The sequence below is a fragment of the Ziziphus jujuba genome, chromosome 9 (genome assembly GCF_031755915.1).
Source record: "Ziziphus jujuba cultivar Dongzao chromosome 9, ASM3175591v1".
Lineage (NCBI taxonomy): Eukaryota > Viridiplantae > Streptophyta > Magnoliopsida > Rosales > Rhamnaceae > Ziziphus > Ziziphus jujuba.
Window position 1 is genome coordinate 5,582,778 of NC_083387.1, and position 19,587 is coordinate 5,602,364.

Genomic DNA, 19,587 nt, shown 5'->3' on the forward strand with positions numbered 1-19,587 from the left:
TTTAGAGTTTCAGTGGATTGGAACAGTAGAATTCTTGGCCTTTAACATCCGAGTGTTATAGCAAAAGCTTTTCTTGACATGTAGAAGCATGAGATTTGAACTACAAAACTTTATATTTGCTAATCTGTAGTAAAACAGGCAAGTGTTCATTCCTATCCTTTGTTTATCCTACCTGTTTGCGAACAAGAAGAATCTGCCTAAATTAGATTTGTCATATAGAGACATAATTGTTTTAAGTCTGATCGAACCATCTTGCTGACATGTATAATTGGTTTGCCATCTAAACTGGAAACTTATACAATTCACATACTCTTTTCAACCATTTGATACAATTTTTTAGATTTGTCATATAAAGACATAACTGTTTTAAGTCTGATCGAACCATCTTGCTGACATATAATTGGTTTGCCATCTAAACTGGAAACTTATACAATTCATATAATCTTTTCAACTATTTGATACAATTTTTAAGCAATTGCTGAAGCCATGGTTCCTTCATGAAGATGCAGGGGCATGGTATTGAGATCTTGTTCTTCATTGTCCTCAGTATCCCAGAGGAAATTAGCATATGCCGCTTGAACATGGCTGAAATTCAAGAATGAAATTCAATGTCAGTCTATGCCTATACCTTCCACGACTCTTTTAACTTTTTTCTTCTCTCAACTCTCAAATATTCAAACATGAATGATCAAAATACCTGTCTTCCGGTGAAGCTTGTAGTGCTCGTTCAAAGTAGCATGTTGCTCTATCTTGGTCATGGTGCAACTCCCATACTAACTTTGCATATTGTGATAGAATCTCACCATCTTGGGGATCTGCTAGGATGGCTCTGGAGTAGTATTCCTCGGCTCCTCGAGGGTCTCCCTTAGACTGTTGAAGAAAAACAGGATTAATTTTCCAAACAATTTCAAGTCTATTTCTTTATGAAAAAAAGAGAACTAGAACAGGACTAACCTGATACAAATATTGCGCATAATTTCTCAAAAACAAAGGGTTGCCAGGGTTATCCTCTACCATCCTCTTATAATACTCCTCGACCCCTTGTTCGTCCTCTCCATCCCCTCCGGTGCCTGCTGGGTACCACTCTCCACCATCACCGCCACCGCAGCCTCCGCCACCACCAAAACCAATCCCAAGGCCTGTTGCAAGATACATTTGTTGGTTTATCGGCTTGTCATTTTCATCTTCAAAAGACACATTACAGGTCTCATCCTTAACTCTAACCTCGGTAATACTCATGCTCTTCACCTTATCCTCCAAACTGAAATTAGCACCTTTCGATGCCATGACCCTATGTCCACCTCTTAGATCTCTCTCCAAGAGGTCTTCACTGCCCTCCAAATCCCGATCTCTCTCTTCATCATCTTCTACGTAGCTTTCTTCTTCATCTTCTTCATTTTCAAGGTAACCTGTAGAATTATAGAGCGAAAAAGATGGTATAGTTTGTAACATGGAGCACCTCTGCCTCCCTGTAAACATCTTGGGTTGGTGCGAATCATAGAATTGATCTTCATTGTTGCTACAAGGAGCATAGTCTAGTCCGTCCAAATTCCCTTCAGACTGTGCTCTTCTGAAGCCTTTATGTGAAAACCGGTCATAATCAGAGATAGGAGAGGAATTACATGAGACTATGGTACTGAGATGTGTAGCATGGTGGAATGAGAGTTTGGTGTTGGTGGTGGTTGACTTGGTAATTTCATGGTGATTTGGGGTGCTGTTGGGAGTAGAATCGGAGAAAGATGAGAGAAGGGACCCAAGAACTGGTGTTGAAGAACTTCTCAGCAGCATGATTTCCTCCTTGGTATATAGCCTTTGTGGCTATTCCTTCGTGTTATGCAGATGAAGTTCTGTGAAGATAAAAAGAGTGTGTGTGACTATAATGCTAGCAATCCAAATTTACATTAACATTGATAATAACAGACATGCCAAACACTTTCTACTTGCAATTCTTTGAGAAATAGTAGATGTTTTCTGGAGAAAGAAGAAGGAAGAGAAGAGAAAGAAACATACCGCCTTGAGATGCCAAAAGGTTAGAATCTCTGATGGCCGAATATTTGACTAGAAAAACAACCTTTTTTTTTATTTATTTATAATTTTTCTAGAATAAGGAGTACAGAAGAGCTTGTTATGATAGAATTATAGAAAGAGAGCAAGAAAAAACAAAAAGAAAGTTGAATCGAAAATGAGGACGATATTAATTGTATGGTGGAAAGAGAGGTAAGATGTAGAAAAATATCTATTTGTTTGTCACAAGGCTGGCACTTGACCAAATGGAGACCTTTTGTCGTGCTTTTATCTGTGTGGCTCAGGCTTAAGCTTCGTTGGATGCTTCTTCATATTAGAAAATTCATCATAAAAATGCAAAATATTAAAAACGACAACGGTTCCTTCATGGCAGTATCCAATTGCTAAAATAATAAAAACACTTCCCACGTTTTGAATTGTTGAGTTGCAAAACGCGTACTGTGAATTTAAATTGTGGACGTACACGTGGGCTATGAAAGAAGTTGTAAGTTGGACATTTGTGTCAATGATTTTCACTTAAGTGTCATGTCTTCAACCACATTTTCTAGTACACATTTTAAATTTGTCAAAAAAGAAAGAAAAAAAAAAAAACACAATAATAACACTACACACTTTTAAACCAATTACAGTAATTTCCACTCACTTTAACCAGAAATTCAGAATTTATTAATAGAGGATATATTAGTAGTTGTAGTAGAGAGATGGATTTGTCAAAATTACTTTTTTATTTTTTTATTTGTGGATGATACTTAAATCCTACTTGCTAACTTCCATAATTGCAGTCATCCAATAACATAAATAAAGAAATAGAAAACAAAACCACGTGTCAAATGCCGACAATTTTTAATTAATGTGAAAACAATTTAGTCACATTTAAAAGATTCAAAAAATAAATAAATAAAAGAAAATCCAAACCCACGCTGTACCTACAAAAGAGAAATATATAAAACCAAAAACGAATCAATAATTTTCCAAACCAATTCTCTCTCCTTCTCTCCCTGGAAGTCCTTTTCTATCAACCAATTGAAATTGAGAAAACCATCGTCAACCACGCCTGAAAAAAAAACAAAAGAAAGAAAGAAAGAAAGAGAATCACCAGCTAAATTGAAAATATTAAACGACAATCAAATATTCTTCATTATGGGAGAGGACCCCACAAAATGACCCTTTTTCAGTCTCATAAAAATTGTGGAGGCATCGGAACTTTTTTATTAGTTTCGACAAACTTCAAGGTTCAGAAGCATTAGTTGGTTGTTTGGGAGGGATCGGAGAAGAGATTTAGGATATAATGTTCGGGTGCAAATGCTTCTATTGGAATAGACTTACAGATTTGTTGCCCATGGAGCCCGATATATTTTCTCTGCCTGCTCCCTTACCTGAGTGGCCTCAAGGTAAGAGATTTTTGTCTCTGTTCCTTTTTTTTGGGAGAATTCAATTATGGGTTTCCATGGATAATCCTGAAGAGTTGGAATTTTTATTCTAATGGGTATGTTGGTTTTGGGGGGGTCAATTGTCGCTGTTGGATTTTTGTTTTTTTGGTTTTGCTACATGAATGATAGACCCACATGTAAAAAGATCCATCTTTTGAGTTTATATTTTATATGGTATGATAATTGATTTTCTTCTTTGTTTCCCTTACCCAATTTGCTCTCTTCCGTAGTCTGATATCATTCTCTTTGTTTCTTCAGAATTATTTGTTTATTTATTTTTGTTGTGTAGTAATTTAGTTCTTATTGATATGTCTTTAATAGTAATTGTTTTCGATTTTTATTTAGCTGTTTATGTTTTAGGTCACAAACATACCAAAATGGTGACCAAAAGTTTTGACTTTTATGATTTCATCTTCTCCTATGTTGCGTGGTTTATTACCTGGAACCAAAGTATACCATGTGCTTTGACCAGAGTTTACATGACAAATGTGACAAAATGTTTAGGAGAATCTTCTAAAACAAAGTTCAAAATTGTTTGACCATGATAAATTAGATTGCAATTTAACTGTGTATTTCCCTTGTCAGGTCAAGGTTTTGCTTCTGGGAAAATGAGTCTTGGAGAACTAGAGGTTGTCAAAATTACCAGATTTGAGTTTGTTTGGGGATGCGGCATGTCAAAGGACAAGAATAAAGGTGTTTCATTTTATAGACCAGTGGGAATTCCTGATGGATTCCATTGCCTTGGTCATTATTGCCAGCCTAATGACCAGCCTTTACGAGGTTATCTTCTTGCGGCAAGGGTGATAGATTCTTATTTGCCAGATACTGATCATGTTTGCGCTCATGTTAAATCACCAGCCCTTAGGAAACCGCTTGATTATACTCTGGTGTGGAGCCCTGATGATGGGACTGAGGGAAAGTATAGTGGTTTTGGCTACTTTTGGCTGCCTCGGGCAGCTGAAGGTTATAAACCAGTTGGCTTTTTGGTTACTGACAAGCCTGGCAAGCCTAGCTTGGATGCAATTAGGTGTGTTCGGGATGATTTAACAGATAAATGTGAGAATTATCGCCTTATACTTAATGTCGGTTCTAAATTTTCTGATTTTCCTTTTCAAATTTGGAGTACAAGACCTTGTCATCGGGGAATGATGGGAAAAGGAGTTCCCGTAGGGACATTTTTCTGCAGTAGTTTCTGGAATGCTGGGGAGGACTTATCCACTAGATGCTTGAAAAATCTAAATCCTACACTATCTGCCATGCCAAACCTTGATCAAATTCATGCACTTATCAATCATTATGGACCCACTGTTTTCTTTCATCCTGAAGAAGTCTACTTGCCATCTTCTGTCTCATGGTTTTTCAAAAGTGGAGCTCTATTGTACAAATCTGGAATGACCGTTGGTGAGGCCATTGATGCTAGTGGTTCAAATTTGCCTGGTGGGGGGACAAATGACGGGCAGTTTTGGATTGACCTGCCAAGTGATGATCACAGAGATAAGATCATACATGGACACTTGGGAAGTGCAAAACTTTATGTTCATGTGAAGCCAGCTCTTGGAGGATCTTTTACTGACATTGTGATGTGGGTTTTTTGTCCCTTTAATGGACCGGCCAATCTCAAAATTGGACCTATGAGCATCGCTCTTGGCAAGATTGGAGAACACATTGGTGACTGGGAGCATTTCACTCTCCGCATTTGCAACTTTACAGGAGAGCTCTGGAGCATATACTTCTCACAGCACAGTGGCGGTGAGTGGGTTGATGCTTACAAGTTGGAGTATATTGAGGGGAATAAAGCTATTGTTTACTCATCAAAAGCCGGACATGCAAGCTTTCCTCATCCTGGAACTTACATCCAGGGGTCTTCAAAGTTTGGGATTGGAATTAAAAATGATGCAGCTCATAGTAGTTCATATGTGGATTCAAGCAGTCAGTATGAACTTATTGCAGCTGAGTATCTAGGAGAAGGGGTTGTAACCGAGCCATGTTGGTTGCAGTATATGAGAGAGTGGGGTCCAACCATTGTGTATGATTCAAGAGCTGAGATTGATAAGATAATCAAGAAGTTGCCTTTAATGGTACGGTATTCAGTGGAAAACATGTTTAATAAACTTCCTGTTGAGCTCTACAAGGAAGAAGGTCCAACTGGGCCAAAGGAGAAGAACAATTGGTTTGGAGACGAAAGAGGGTAGGTTAGTAAGAGAAACCCATAGCTCATTACTCTTTCAATCTCTAGGAGTTGTGTGAATATAATATACACGGTTGGTAAATCATTGGATTGTAATTTGTTTGTATGTAAAATATCAATTTTTGTACTCTATATAATATTAAGGAAGAGGATCTGAATGGTGAGAGAATTTTGGCATTTAGGGTTATTGTTCAACTACATTGAGAAATGAATTGACTGTACAAATGTGTTAGAATTATCGGATTTCTTATGAGATTTTGCAGTTTGCATTGTTAACATCTGGACTGCGATAATATCATACCTGAATTCTTGTTTTTTTTTTTTTTTTTTTTAAAGCACAACTTGGTTCAGTATATGGTTAGTTGGTAATTGCATTGTGTATGTAATATTTAATTTCTGATTCAATCAATGCACAATGTGCGTATTACAAAAGTTACATGAACTGATTTTCAAGTTATTTTCACAATTTGTCTTCAACAAGGAAAAAAAAAAAAAAAAAAAAACCCTAAATCATCCTAAAATTTACTGTTTTCATATGGTTTTGTTGAATTTACTACTGGCCACATTGTTTTGTTTCAATGCATTGCTAGAATTCAGGAGCTTAGTGTTAGCTTGATGTGTAATTCTTCATAGGCTTTGCATTAATAAATTTTTATACCATATTTACTTCAAATCAGATTGTAGATCCCATAAGAAAAAAAAAAAAAAAATCTGATTGTTTTAACGAGGCACCAATTTAAATTCCATTTACCATATATATAATATAATATATATATATATATATATTTTTTTTTTATGAATTTATAAAATAAAATTTTCATTTTATATTGTAAAGTCGTAAAGACGTCAACTCGGACTTTTAACCCCTCTAAAACCCCAAAACGAGGAGAAGAAATATGCGTCGAAACTTGAACGAAGCGAATTAAAAGCGACAGAGTTTCGAACTTTCTCCGATTCTTTTGGAATCGGTGAACGAATCAAAGCGATAGCTTTGGACTTGAGAGTTTGCGTTGTTAGAGAGAAAGACAGATATGCTAGGAAGAAAGTTCATTTCCTTCTTTAAAAGATCCCCGAAATTACAGGTTTCAAGGTACTAGAATGTAATCTGCAAGTCTTTTTTTTTTAAAATTTTTTTTTAAGCAGAAATTTTTTTCATGATATATCTGTTTTATGCCTTGCTTTATTTGCTTGTTTATAATTATTTTTATAATACATTTCTGGGGAAACTTCTTTATCTGCGTCTCAAGTGTTTGTGCCTGTGTCTGAGTGAGTTTCTCTGATACTATTACGGTCTGGATTTCAGTTCGACCCTGTTTGGCTGCTAAGAAAACTGAACCCAAAAAAGAGAAAATAAACGAAACATGGTTCCAGCTCTATGCTATATCAAATGATTAGGAAGGCATAATAGTTTTGTGTTTGGCTCTGTATTGTGGAATGCACTGCATTATCATTAATCTCTTCTTTTCAATTTGGGGGAAAAAAAAAAAAAATTCAGTAGAAAACTTCAATATCGTTATTGTTCTTTTCCTAGATTTTCTACGTTCCGAACTTTAGCTTTTGAAACTTATGTTACAGTGTATGAAACATGTAGAGTCAGAGGATGACAAGTTAAATTTTCTAATTTTTTTAGGAGGACCAATAATGTTTGTTTTCTTTATTTTGTTTTCTCTGAAATATTTGGACAATCTGATATCAACTCTATTTTATTTTATCTTTTAATTCATTTGGATTAAGTTGAACTTCATGTACGTGACTAGGGACTTATAAAGATTGCTTTCTTGCTGCAGTTCTGCTTCTCCTGATGAAGGAAATAACAAATCTTTTGGTCGTAAAGCAGTGTCTTTTGTTTTAATTACTGTAACCGGTGGCATTGCTTTGAGTGCTCTTGATGACCTTGCTATTTATCATGGCTGTAGCAGGTATGTTTCGCAAGTGACTATGGTTTTGTTTGAGCAAATGGAAAACTTGAGATGGTTATGTTATGTTTGATATTCCAATCTTATGTGATTGGTTTGTTGCTTCCATACTAAATTTCTTCATAGCTGTTATGTTTTAAATGTTGAGTTTATTTTGCTTTAGGATTGAAAAAGTTTAGAATCAGGACCTTAGATTCTTCAAAGAACTTCTTGAAATCATGGCTGATGTTGTGTTTGCACATTTGGAGCTACCAGTTGAAGCAATCACTCTTAGTGGTAGATACGTGAAGTTTCTAAAGCCTATAGCCACATCCTATATGGAACTTTTTTTTTTTTTGATTGTGCATTTGAAATGTCACTTGGTAGATTTGTATATCATTATGGCAAGGTGCAACTAAATCGGTACAAACTAGGACAATCATTTTCGTTTTCATGATAATTGTATGGTAAAGGAGTTATTAAGTTTTGGTAAATTTGTGTCTCATTATCAATTCTGTAAATCTTACAGCAAAGCGATGGAGAAAGCCAGTGAAAACCAGGCCATCAAAGATGCTATTGGGGAACCTATTATGAAGGGACCATGGTACAATGCATCACTTGCCGTAGCTCATAAGAGGAACTCTGTGTCATGCTCATTTCCTGTGTCTGGACCACATGGCACTGGTGTCTTGCAGTTGAAAGCTATACGCAATGGAGGTATGTATTAACACTACATACAGACAAACAGGTAGATACACAAGCACACACCAATCTCTATTGCATTTCTAGACTCCTAGTTTCATTGTTTAATTATTTTGTCATGCTCAACCTTTTATACCAAAACATTAAATTCATTAGCACCATGTTGATTTGTAATATCCCTTTGCTAGCGTATAGACATTTCAAACTGTTGGAACAATCACTGCTGATAGAAGTAGTAATTCCAAATTGTAGATGCTGCACAATACAGTGTTTTAATGTTTGGAAGCTATTAGAACTCATTTGTATTAGATGCTGGATTTAAACTACGCATAACACGGTGTTTTTGTGGTTTCTTTTCTAACATATCAATTGTTTCACTAACAGAGGACACCTGGTTTTCATTTTTCCGGCCTCGTGACTGGGACATAATAATCATGGATGCTCTCCTCCATATTCCTGGAAATGAAGAGAAGCAGCAAACAATGCGGATTAGTGTCTCTGACTATTTTCCTCCACCGGCTTGTACGGCATGTACTGGTTGTGAGGTTGGAGAAAAAGATAATCCTGAGAAGAAATAATACATATAGCGGTAAGAATTCAAGCATTTTTTGTTATTCAAGTATAAATTACAAGGGTGAACCTAGTCTGATAAGTTCGTCAGAATAAATTTTGCAATTCCCTTTTTTTTTTTTGGTTTTTGTTTTGTTCTTTTGAGGGCAGTGATATGAAAGGGCTAGTTTGTGTTTATGTGACTGCAATATGGGTTATTAATTATACTAAATTGAAATGAAAAAGAAAAGATTTATTCATCTTTTTCTTTCATTTTCTTAGGACAAGAACATTGCTCTTGAGCAAATAACACGATCACCTTGTGGTCTAATATGGAGAAATGCTTATTAACTTGCTGGTTTTGGATTTGGCCAAGATGGGGCCCAGCAGTAATTCTGGGCTTTTTCTTTGGGCTATGACCTTTAAATTCTTGGTTTTCTTTCAGTTAGTTTGTAATCTTGTTCACGACCCCCTTTTTTTTTTTTTTTTTTGGTTGGATAGGAAATCTTGTACCTATTTGGGTCCCCAAAAAAAAAAAAGAAAAAAAAAGGAAAAAGAATTGTAATCTGCTTGTGCCAGAGAAGCCTCGATAATCCGTCCCTGTCCATAAACTTGTAAAGCAAATTCTACAGATTTTTTAAACACATTGACAAATCCAAGGTTAGAAATTGAAAACAGAATAAAAGGAATAAACTACTGAGAGTGGGTCCATTTCTCGATTTCCACTAGAGGAGGAGGACAAAAATGAACAGATTTTCAAGTTTGGACGTGGCTGTCGAGAATGATCTGGAAAATTGGCCCGTGCTTCAAGACTCCATCCTCTTGAGCTTGTTAACAGTGGATTATTTTTAGCTAATTTTGCTGCTTGAGCACGTAATTTAAAAAAGAAGAAGAAGAAGATATTTATGGGTTCGATTTGAAAGGTCAGAACAAATGTTCTTTATTATTATTATTATTATTTTTTTCTTGAAAAAACAAAGGAAGACAAACTCATAATTCTGGCGTTTATTTGAGAATTGATATTGGAAGCATAAACAAAATGATGAATGTAATTGATTAATGAGTAGCATGTATGCAAAACATGAAGTCATTGGTTCTATTTATGTGTCACTATTTCCAATTTAATGTTTATCTACAAATTTTTTTCTCTTAATAAAATATTAAAAACATAAAAAGAGTGGTGGCAATGGCATAATTAATTAATTATGTAGACCCCATTTCCACGATATAATTAAATAATCGGTGTTGATAGATATTTTTTTAATTTTGGTTACCACATCAATTTATAGGAAAAAGAAAAAAAAAAAAAAAGAATTATACGAGGAAAAAAATTCAATAAAAATAGCTTTCACTTCGTCAACTATTGGGGATGTCAATCAAAGATTTTACACGTGGCAAAAAATAAGTGGCTCAAGGGTGGAAACTAACATAATAATGCATGGAGCATATGATACGATATTCCAGCGGCCGGTCCCACGTGGAGAGGAGCAACGCAACGGTGGACTTTGTCCCCCGGGCGCACGACAGAGGCGTACGCCGTCGGGGTCAAACTGGGTGAGCCATCCATTTGGCAAAAACACGGTGCAACGCACTCACGGCTTTGAAAGGGTCCTATGGATTGGATTTGCGGACTCCAAAAGCTTTTTATTTTTTATTTTTTATATGGCTTTAAGCCCACAGAATTTTATTTTTATTTTTATTTTGAAATGGTTATAATTTGGTAATTAATTTACTGATCGTATGTTTAGCTGTCTACATTAAATACAATGTTCTGGTCCCCCAATGGTCACAGGTTTCGTGATTGCGTAGCGGGACCCAAATATGGTCCTAACTCCGACGTGTCGAGCCTTGTGTTGTCTGGCCCCACCTTTGTCGGCTTGTCGTTTGGAGCCTTAGATCGTGGGTCCTACTCTCCTACATCCGTAATTATGATAAATTTCGTTTCTCGTCACTCATTTACTTTCAATTTCACGATGAGATATTTAACATGTCGTCGTTGGGCTTCTTGGTTTTGATTCTTTGAATTTTCTCTCAAGCAGTCCAAAAATACAAAATTTGATTAAGAGCAACTAGCAAATTTTTAAAAAAAATCAGTATATTTTACCCATAAAAAAAAAAAAATCCATTTTCCGAGAAACTGAACGAGAAAAAAACAGAGAAAGTAGAAGAGGCCTAGAAGCAAGCAAAGATATTGATGGAGGCGCATATAGCAGACAGGTGGGTCATAACCTCTTTGATGAATGGGCCCCATAGTTCCTCCTCTTCATCATCTCTCTCTCTCTCTCTCTCTCTCTCTCTCATCTCTTCCATTTCCATTTTTCCCCACCACACCAAACCTAGCTTTCCTTTTCTCTTTCGCTTGCTTTCCCAACAGTACACCCACCAAACCAGAAATATAAAATAAAATAAAAAATGGGAAAAAGGCCCTCCTTTTCCTTTTGCTCTTTCCTCGGTCTAATCAACTTTGCTTCAAATTAACCCTCCCTTAAACCCAGCCCCCCCCTTCACACCTTCCGCTTTCTTATAACCTTTTTTCCTCTTCTTCTTGCTAATATACTTTCTGGGTCTGATTCTTTTTGTTGAATTCTAGCACAGAAAACGATAAAAGAAATGCAGGGTGTTATGGGTGATGGTGGAGGAGTAGTATCTGGAGGAGGTTCAGCAAGTGGGTCTATGTCTACGGTCTCCAGAGATGACAATTTGGTCCTCTCTTCTGAGGATTCGTCGAGCCCAGATGAGTCTGAGCTTGAACTTGCTCTTGGATTGAGCATTGGTTGTGCTTCTGGTGGTTTAACGAAGTTCCAGCAAACTCTAAGGTGTCAATATGCTAGGTTCTTGACGGCTAAGGATTTCCCTCCGCTGGTTTCTTCAGCTTCATCTTCCTCATCATCATCATCATTATCGGCGTCGTCTTCTTCCAGCTCATCTTCATCTTCCTTGAGCAGAGCTAATGTTACAGCCGGGACAAAGAGAAGTGCTGATTCTGTGGCAGTCCCTAATGGTTCCAGGTTAGACTGATTAAAAGCATCGTATTTGGTGACTTGTTAGGGTGACACTATGACTGATTGGGTTCTAGCTTTATGTATTTATGGGTATGTTTGTTTGTGTATTTTTGGGTCATCATGGCTTTTGGGTTATTAAGTAATTTGGCTTTCAGGTTATACTTCTTTAACTTTTGCTTGGCTTCCTTAATATCTTGATTTTGTTACCTTAATTCCTTGCTCTCCAAATATCCAAATTATTCTTATTTTCTTATTTGGGTCTGTTCTATATGATCATGTTTTATTTCTTTATTTAATCTGCGGCGTTCTATAATTTTTGAATTTGTGATTATATATGTTCCATTGAATTTTACTACTGGGCATTTTTCTTTTCTGGTTTTTCCTGAATCCTCATCTAAAGATTGCAATTTTTAGAAATAGATAAGCCATGGTTTGTTCTCAAAAGAAAAAATAATGGTAATAAAAAAAGATAAAATAAAAAATAAAAGATATGGCAAGTTTTTTTGTGGACATGAAAGGATACAGGAGTGCCAGAAAATAATAAAAAAGAACCCGTGACAGAGCTCCCTACTCCTCTTTTCTTTGTCCTGCTAAATTTGTTTTGTCATGGTTAATGAGCTGCATGTATTAGTTTTATTATGTATGCTTTGATGATGGACTGTTTTTCTTATTTTGGTGGTTGAATTTGTTGAAGCAGTCAAGTTGTGGGATGGCCTCCACTCAGAGCTCACAGAATGAATAGCTTGGTTAACCATGTAAAATCACCAACCGCTGAAGAATTCAACTCGGTAGGTGAAAAAAGTAGATGCACAAATGCCATGAGTGCCAGGGCTGACAATGGGTGTGACAAGAAGAATGGAAATTACATGGAGAAAGGACACAAATCCCTTTTTGTGAAGGTGAACATGGATGGAATCCCAATTGGGCGGAAGGTTGATCTGAGTGCTCATAATGGCTACGAAGCCTTGGCAAGGACATTGGAGGATATGTTCCATGGACCCACACCACTAGTCAACTCTTTGCGTAAGTTCTTTTTAAACCCTATATTTTGGTTTTCAGATGAAGTAATAATAATCCATATCGTCAGTTCTTAGGGATTTCTTTATATTGATATGCAAATTATGCCTGCTGTGAGTTTGGCATTCTTTTGCCAAGTTGTCTTGTGATGGAATATTCATTGAAAATCTTTAACTGGATGTAGATTGATTTAAGGTTATACACTTTGTACAGTGAAAATGGATTTACAGCGATTTTATACATGGGAAAATTATTTTAAGCTCCACTCTTCGAATTTTGATTAGTTTTTTTCTACTTGGATTTAGTTAAAGATCCATACCGTTGAGTCTTTTTTCCCCTGCGATCATGCCAGTTTTCTTGCATGTAAAGTAGAATATGAGAAGATCGAGGCTTAGTAGAGATGTCAAATCAAGTTCCATTAGCAAAAGTCTCTGGTTTTCACTTGAAACAAAATCAAAGAATCTTATTTTATTATTCAGCTTCCATTAGAGTTTCCTTTTGAAATGGTTTTTATTATATGATGGTGTTGTCCGTGAATAGGATCAAATGGGGAGAAACATGATACTGTGGTAAGAGCAACAGGACCTTCAAGGCTGCTGGATGGTTCTTCTGAATTTGTGCTCACTTATGAAGACAAAGAAGGAGATTGGATGCTTGTTGGAGATGTTCCTTGGAGGTATGCATCTTTCTCAAACACAATTTATGCACACTCTTTTACCAGTCTTCCTATTTACCAGTAACCACATGCTCCCATGAAAGAAATTTACTTGTTACAGAATTATTAGAACTAAAGCTTTGCAGATGATGTATTCACAAGATGAGATTATGACACTGAAAAAGGCAAAAAGCTGAATAATGGCTTACTCATTCAGTAGCATGAATTCTGTTCTCTTATCTATTGATCTCTGCATTAAATTTGCTTTTCTATGTTTTTGATTTATTCCGTGTTAACCTTTTTTATCAGCCAGTTTTTTAACGACTTTAATGTTGCATTCAGGATGTTTCTTAGCTCTGTGAAGAGGCTCAGAATTATGAAGACATCCGAGGCAAATGGACTTTGTATGTAGATGAGCAAGCAACTCCAAAATACATCTCTTGAGGCAACATTTTTACCCCTTACTAATTCTATTAAGCTCATTTGCAGCTCCGAGGCTACAAGAAAAGAGCAGAAGGCAAAGATGCAAACCAATCTAGATGCTACCAAGATGAGAACAAATGCGTAAAAGGCGGTATCTAAAAAAGTGATACCCTTATGAGTGAATTTAAAAAAAAAAAAAGAAAAAAAAAGAAAAGGGTCGGCAGCTCTTCTGTTCAGCTTGGTTGCCATTTCTGGTAATTTTCATTTTTTTTTTTTTTTAAATTCTTGCTACTCTTTGGATGGGAATATCTCCCTGCTTTCAAGAACCAATCATATTAGCTTCGAGTCTCAGTAACTAATATACACTCTGCATATGCTGTGGCGAATGCCTGTTTGTTTATGTTGTAAATATGGGGATGCACATTTGATTTTGTACTCTCTACACACCTTATGGGCTCCCCCAAAAAATAATAACAATAATGGAGAGGAATGGTGTGATATTATGTATTTTAAACCTTAGAAGTACAATGGTTGGCACGTTTTCCCACTTTCTGACTGCAATCATCATTGTTGCTCTCATAGAGCTGGTTGAAATTTTATCTTTTTCTTTCATTCATGTTGCTGAGATTGAAATTCGAACAGAATTGTTTCATCTCCTGATTAAAAGTTTGGAAATGCCTATTAAGGATTTATTAAAACAGCTGGTTGGGAAGTATACATGATTAACTGCATTTGATCCCAATAGTTGTTCAGCTTAAGAAACTATGGTTCAGATCCATCTTAATCCAGGGAATTATACACAAACAATTTTGCAGGATATGTTGCTCTAAATGTGTTTTTGCTATAACCTCGTGCCATGCCTTGTTCTTTCTTCTTAGCCTTTTAGGATAGGTATATGAACCATCCGAGTATTCTTAGATAATTATTGTCATTGAAAAAGTAGTTTCTGAGAGAATGCCACAATGGAAGAAATTAATTGACTAATCTCTAGTTTTCAAAAAGTTTCCTTTGTTATCTAATACAGGGCAATGGGTACAACTGACGGGTTTTTCTGATTCTATGGAGCTTTGTTGCACAAAAATAGAACATTATATGCACCTTAAAAGTCAAATTTTAATGTACCCCTAAAAATCTTATAGACTGATATGAACCAGTGATTACAAACATTACATACGAAACAAGAATCAAACAGGAAAAAAAAAAGGACCAGAGAGGGAAACTTAAATCTGTTCCCTACAGAAGGCCATTTACAGGTGAAGTACCGAAGACTGGCTTCTGTGTGTTAGTCGTATTCGTATACCCTTCGTTGCTACTGCTTTTCCTCCTAGGCTTTGCCTCTCCAAGCATGGTTATGACATCCCTCATGGAAGGTCTATCTTTGGGAAGCTTGGCAGTACAAAGAAGTGCTATCCTAAGGACTAAGAGCATCTCCTCTTGAACATGTTCGCAATTTCCTACACTGGGGTCTAATGCTTCTTCTAAAGATTTGTTATCCCTAATCTTCCTTCTAATCCATTCAACAAGGTCTACCGACTCTCCAAACTCGGAATCTAATGGCCGTTTTCCGGTGAGGAGCTCCAATAAAACAACTCCATAACTGTATATATCTATCTTTTCATCAACCTTCAATGTGTATCCATACTCTGCAAAAGTAATCGGCAAATTACAAAACTCTGTTAGTTACAAAAAAATGAAACCGGACAAACTATCTTGATTAAAAGATGTGAAATTAGTTACTCACCAGGGGCAATGTAGCCGTAGGACCCAGCAACCATGGAGACTGTCTCATTCTTCCTGACCATCATTCTTGCCAACCCAAAATCAGCAATCCTTGCCTCGAGATTCGAATCCAGTAGAATGTTATTGGACTTGACATCTCGATGGATGACAGGTGGGTGGCAATCATGGTGGAGATAAGCAAGTCCTTGGGCAACCCCGAGTGCGATGTTGTATCTGGTAACCCAGTCTATAAGTAATCTCCCCGCTTGCTTGCCATGCAAAGCTTCTCCTAGGCATCCATTGTGCATGAACTCATATAAAATCATAACATCTGTGTCATTATGAAGAAATCCCAACAACCGGACAATGTTTCGATGCCTTAGCCTCCCCAGAAGGTTCACTTCCCCAACAAGATCATCACTGCTCCCAGTTTCAATGTCTGTTCCTGATCTCCATAACTTTTTAACGGCAACAACTGTGTTTGATCGCGGCATCTCAGCCTTATAAACAACCCCAGTTGCTCCCATTCCTATCACATTTGATTCCTTCAAGCAAGAAAGGATGTCTGCACTTGTAAAGCCAAGTCTCTGGAATGCCACCAGTCTCCATGGCCACTCTCCATTGCCCATTTGGATGCTTTCTCCAAAGCAATGCCCGCTTGAATACCATCTTTTATACACAGATCGAGCACCAAGAAGCAAAATCCCAATTGTTAAAACAGATGATATTCCAATGACCCATCCGGCAACAATGTGCCTTGCGTGTGAATTCCTTTGGCGAGATGTGAATGCTAAATCTTTTGAACATGGAGGAAGAACACCACCACAGAGACCAGCATTGCCCACAAGATCATTTGGGTTTATCGTTCTCAGCACACCATTTGCTGGAACAGGACCCTCTAACCTGTTGTATGAGACATTGAGAGTTTCCAAGGCTGGAGATATTCCAAAGTTTTCAGGTATTCCACCTGATAAAGAATTGTTGGATAGATCAAGAATGGCCAATGTAGGCATCATGGCGATTGCCTTCGGGATTTCTCCGCTCAACTGGTTGTTTCTGAGATTCAAGTTTACTAATTTCTCACATGAAGCAATGCTTGCTGGAATGCTTCCAGAGAAATGATTTGATGAGAGATCCAGAACAGAAAGTGATGGACAGTCCTGGAATTGGTCTGGCATTTCTCCTACCAAGTCATTATTCGAAACTATGAAATTTTGGAGGCTGGGAATGGAAAGAATGGTGGAAGGAAGAGAAGAATGGAGATGATTTCTAGAGAAATCAATGAAAGAAAGTGAAGTGGAAGAAGAAATGTCATCTGGGATTATACCAGTAAGACTGTTGTTTGCCAATTCTAACCTCTGTAGCTTCCCAAGCTTGCCAAACCCAACAGGTATTGTCCCGGATAGAAGATTGTTCTGCATTCGAACACGAACCAATGAGAAACACGATGATAGGCCAACTGGAATGGGACCTGAGAAGGCATTGTTGAACAGGATCAGCTTGGTGAGATTGCCCCCATTGCATAAGCTTGCTGGAATCTCACCAGAGAATGAGTTGGATGATATGTCCAACCACTGCAATGCTGAATTCTTGCCAAGATCAATAGGCAAAGGACCTGAAAACGAATTGTTCCAGAGCTCAAGAACTTCTAAATGAGCCAACTTTCCAATTCCAGGAGGTATCGAACCCGACAATTGGTTGCACATTAGATTTAGGAGCTGTAGATTCTTCAGCTCAGCTAGTTCAGCAGGAATTTCCCCTGATAGCATATTATCAGAGAGATCTAGCAGTTGTAATGAAGTAATATTGCCAATTTCTGATGGAATTCTGCCTTCGAAATCATTCTTATACAAGAAAACAGTCTCTAGGTGCAGCAGCCTCCCCAGTTCAGCTGGAATTTGTTTTCCAAGATTGCCAACTGCCAAATCTAGATATTTAAGATTGGTGAGATTTCCGAACTCCACTGGGATTCCACCTTCAAATTCATTGTATCCAAGAATTATACTCTCCAGTGATGAAAGCTGTCCAAGCTCTGCTGGGATTTGGCCTGTCAGGTTATTCCCAGAAAGGCCAAGAAACTTCAGCTTCTGCAGATTCTTAAAAGATTTTGGAATCGACCCCTCAAAGAAGCTCCCTCTGAGATCCAAAACCTCCAACAAAGTGGCATTTCCAAGATCTTCAGGAAGAATTCCCGAAAAGTTATTGCTTGAGGCATTGACGATAGTCAGTCCAGCTGCTCTTCCAACTCCTACTGGAAAACCCCCAGTGAAGAAATTCTGGCTGACATCAAGGCTTTTCAATGTTGTGAGATTGGATATGGATTTTGGCAATGAAGATGAGAACCCATTGCCACACAAGTTGAGATACGCGAGGCTTCTCAGTCGTTGGATGTCATCGGACAGACGTCCACTGAGATTCATGTGGGAGAGATCAAGCTTCTCCACATATCCCTCTGTGTTGCACTGCACACCAGCCCATTTGCAGTGAGCTGCATACTTACCAACCACCTTCTCTGGCAATTTCCAATCTTTAAGGCTATCTAACGGATCGATGAGACCTGACTTTATCGCGAGTAAAGCAGATACTTCATCATTAGCCACAGCAGAAACACCATTTGAAGAGAAACTAATGTAACAGTAAAAGAAGAAGAGCAACAACAATTGGGTTTTCAATTGCATCTTGCTGTTCTTCAATGCTTCCATTAGCTATGCTCTCTGGTTTTCCACCATTGGTTTCAGTACACTATGGAAAACGTGGATAGAAAATGGATGGACGAGTTGGGGAAAGCCATTGAGAGGGGGAAAAAAACAGAGCAACTGTTTTATGAGGAAGAATACTGAGGAGAAGAATTGTTAATGGAAACGTGATGGTTTATAAAGTAAATATTAAATTGAAAGGATTAGTTGTAATAGTTTGAGAGCTCGTGAGGTCTTGGACACTGCAACAGCTGTTAAACAGCAAGTAATGACGGGGAAGCTTTGGACTTGTTGGAAGTTTCTCCGACATTAGACATGGGAGAGAATGTGTTCTTACTATACTATTTCATGCACTGTTTCTTCTTCTTCTTCTGTTAGCATAGTCAACTTGTGCATTTCTTTATTTATTATATAAACTCTTTTTATTCAAATCTTCCTAATGCTCTCTCTTATATTTTAATTTCTGTTAATTCTTAAAACATTTTATCGATTGTTTAATGCAGTGCATATATGTGAAACTTTTATGCTTTTTTACTGATGAGAAATTTTTATTTTTGAATAATTGTTGACCTTATTGAATGAAAATTGAACTATGAATGGAAAAATGAAATGGGGTCAAATATATGAGTTTGATTCTGTAATTGACAGTTTGGAACATCCTAAATGAAAGATCCATTAAGTGTACACAGATAGATACAAAGCATTTATTACAGTACAACTAGAACAACTTTCCCAATCAGCATTCTAGTTTTACTCACTTGGACTCTATAGATGGGTAATGGCTTTTACGATTACAAATGCAACTAGGATTTATCATATAATATCTTCTTCTTCTCCTTTTTTTTCATTTTTTTTTTTGTTTTTGTTTTTTTTTTTCTTTTTTGTTTTTTTTAAAGAAGAAACAGCCTTCAATCATATATAGATTTCTGTTCAAAGCTTCTTTTGTGCCACTGCAAGCGTGTGGAAGCTAAAGCATGCCCAAACTTTGCCTTTGCTAAAGGGTAACTTCTAAGTATGACAAAGATTCAGAAAAATGATGCGTAAAAGTGGACCCATTATCATATTATAAAAAGCAATTAAACTTAAAACAACTAAACCCATATGACTTTAGGAATTACTTTGATAATCCAAGTGAAAACCATTATGTGTTGGAAATAATTTAAAAAGCATCGCCAGGTCATACCCATTATGGAATAATGGCTTAATTAGTCTCATTAACCCAATAAACCAATGGAAAAAAGTTTAGTTATTCGTTATGGGTAGGAAGAAAGAATCTTTCCATGTTC

At 36.9% G+C, this 19,587-nt stretch overlaps 5 protein-coding genes across 7 annotated transcripts; 3 read left to right on the forward strand and 2 right to left on the reverse strand.

Moving 5' to 3' along the window:
- Positions 1–281: 281 nt before the first annotated feature.
- LOC107434230 (uncharacterized) lies at positions 282–2,269 on the reverse strand. The gene is made up of 4 exons (XM_016045674.4): positions 2,011–2,269; positions 955–1,847; positions 698–870; positions 282–585 (listed from the first exon to the last, which is right to left on the reverse strand). The coding sequence occupies exons 2-4, from the start codon at positions 1,786–1,788 to the stop codon at positions 468–470; spliced, it is 1,125 nt and encodes a 374-aa protein (XP_015901160.3). The 5' UTR covers positions 1,789–1,847; positions 2,011–2,269; the 3' UTR covers positions 282–467.
- Positions 2,270–2,944: 675 nt separating this feature from the next.
- On the forward strand, positions 2,945–5,919 carry LOC107434248 (hypothetical protein At1g04090). The gene is made up of 2 exons (XM_016045697.4): positions 2,945–3,416; positions 4,041–5,919. Exons 1-2 carry the CDS (start codon positions 3,314–3,316, stop codon positions 5,645–5,647), a joined length of 1,710 nt encoding a protein of 569 aa, XP_015901183.2. The 5' UTR covers positions 2,945–3,313; the 3' UTR covers positions 5,648–5,919.
- A 562-nt stretch (positions 5,920–6,481) lies between these two features.
- Positions 6,482–9,348, forward strand: LOC107434225 (uncharacterized). Of its 2 annotated transcripts, none has more exons than XM_048480697.2 (5): positions 6,482–6,733; positions 7,431–7,562; positions 8,068–8,255; positions 8,625–8,829; positions 9,072–9,348. In XM_048480697.2, exons 1-4 carry the CDS (start codon positions 6,675–6,677, stop codon positions 8,816–8,818), a joined length of 573 nt encoding a protein of 190 aa, XP_048336654.2. In that variant the 5' UTR covers positions 6,482–6,674; the 3' UTR covers positions 8,819–8,829; positions 9,072–9,348. The 2 variants fall into 2 exon arrangements, with proteins under 2 accessions (XP_048336654.2, XP_048336653.2); XM_048480696.2 differs by having other exon boundaries at positions 9,291–9,348.
- A 1,511-nt stretch (positions 9,349–10,859) lies between these two features.
- On the forward strand, positions 10,860–14,433 carry LOC107434239 (auxin-responsive protein IAA11). 2 transcript variants are annotated; one of them, XM_048480695.2, is made up of 6 exons: positions 10,860–11,006; positions 11,380–11,797; positions 12,486–12,814; positions 13,349–13,484; positions 13,806–13,867; positions 13,953–14,433. In XM_048480695.2, exons 2-6 carry the CDS (start codon positions 11,400–11,402, stop codon positions 14,000–14,002), a joined length of 975 nt encoding a protein of 324 aa, XP_048336652.1. In that variant the 5' UTR covers positions 10,860–11,006; positions 11,380–11,399; the 3' UTR covers positions 14,003–14,433. The 2 variants fall into 2 exon arrangements, with proteins under 2 accessions (XP_048336652.1, XP_015901174.1); XM_016045688.4 differs by lacking the exon at positions 10,860–11,006 and having other exon boundaries at positions 11,054–11,797; positions 12,489–12,814.
- On the reverse strand, positions 14,068–18,835 carry LOC112489211 (MDIS1-interacting receptor like kinase 1). The gene is made up of 2 exons (XM_025067386.3): positions 15,628–18,835; positions 14,068–15,529 (listed from the first exon to the last, which is right to left on the reverse strand). The coding sequence occupies exons 1-2, from the start codon at positions 18,305–18,307 to the stop codon at positions 15,120–15,122; spliced, it is 3,090 nt and encodes a 1,029-aa protein (XP_024923154.2). The 5' UTR covers positions 18,308–18,835; the 3' UTR covers positions 14,068–15,119.
- Between the last annotated feature and the right edge of the window lie 752 nt (positions 18,836–19,587).

Coding starts and splice junctions, on each gene's coding strand:
- LOC107434239 (XM_048480695.2), top strand. CDS start 11,400: ATGCAGGGTGTTATGGGTGATGGTGGAGGAGTAGTATCTGGAGGAGGT. Junction 13,485..13,805: donor GTTGGAGATGTTCCTTGGAG/GTATGCATCTTT, acceptor TGTTGCATTCAG/GATGTTTCTTAGCTCTGTGA. Junction 13,868..13,952: donor ATCCGAGGCAAATGGACTTT/GTATGTAGATGA, acceptor GCTCATTTGCAG/CTCCGAGGCTACAAGAAAAG.
- LOC107434225 (XM_048480697.2), top strand. CDS start 6,675: ATGCTAGGAAGAAAGTTCATTTCCTTCTTTAAAAGATCCCCGAAATTA. Junction 6,734..7,430: donor CCGAAATTACAGGTTTCAAG/GTACTAGAATGT, acceptor TTCTTGCTGCAG/TTCTGCTTCTCCTGATGAAG. Junction 7,563..8,067: donor ATTTATCATGGCTGTAGCAG/GTATGTTTCGCA, acceptor TAAATCTTACAG/CAAAGCGATGGAGAAAGCCA.
- LOC107434248 (XM_016045697.4), top strand. CDS start 3,314: ATGTTCGGGTGCAAATGCTTCTATTGGAATAGACTTACAGATTTGTTG. Junction 3,417..4,040: donor CTTACCTGAGTGGCCTCAAG/GTAAGAGATTTT, acceptor TTCCCTTGTCAG/GTCAAGGTTTTGCTTCTGGG.
- LOC112489211 (XM_025067386.3), bottom strand. CDS start 18,307: ATGGAAGCATTGAAGAACAGCAAGATGCAATTGAAAACCCAATTGTTG. Junction 15,530..15,627: donor CTACGGCTACATTGCCCCTG/GTGAGTAACTAA, acceptor TTACTTTTGCAG/AGTATGGATACACATTGAAG.
- LOC107434230 (XM_016045674.4), bottom strand. CDS start 1,788: ATGCTGCTGAGAAGTTCTTCAACACCAGTTCTTGGGTCCCTTCTCTCA. Junction 871..954: donor ATGCGCAATATTTGTATCAG/GTTAGTCCTGTT, acceptor TTTCTTCAACAG/TCTAAGGGAGACCCTCGAGG. Junction 586..697: donor CAAGCTTCACCGGAAGACAG/GTATTTTGATCA, acceptor CTTGAATTTCAG/CCATGTTCAAGCGGCATATG.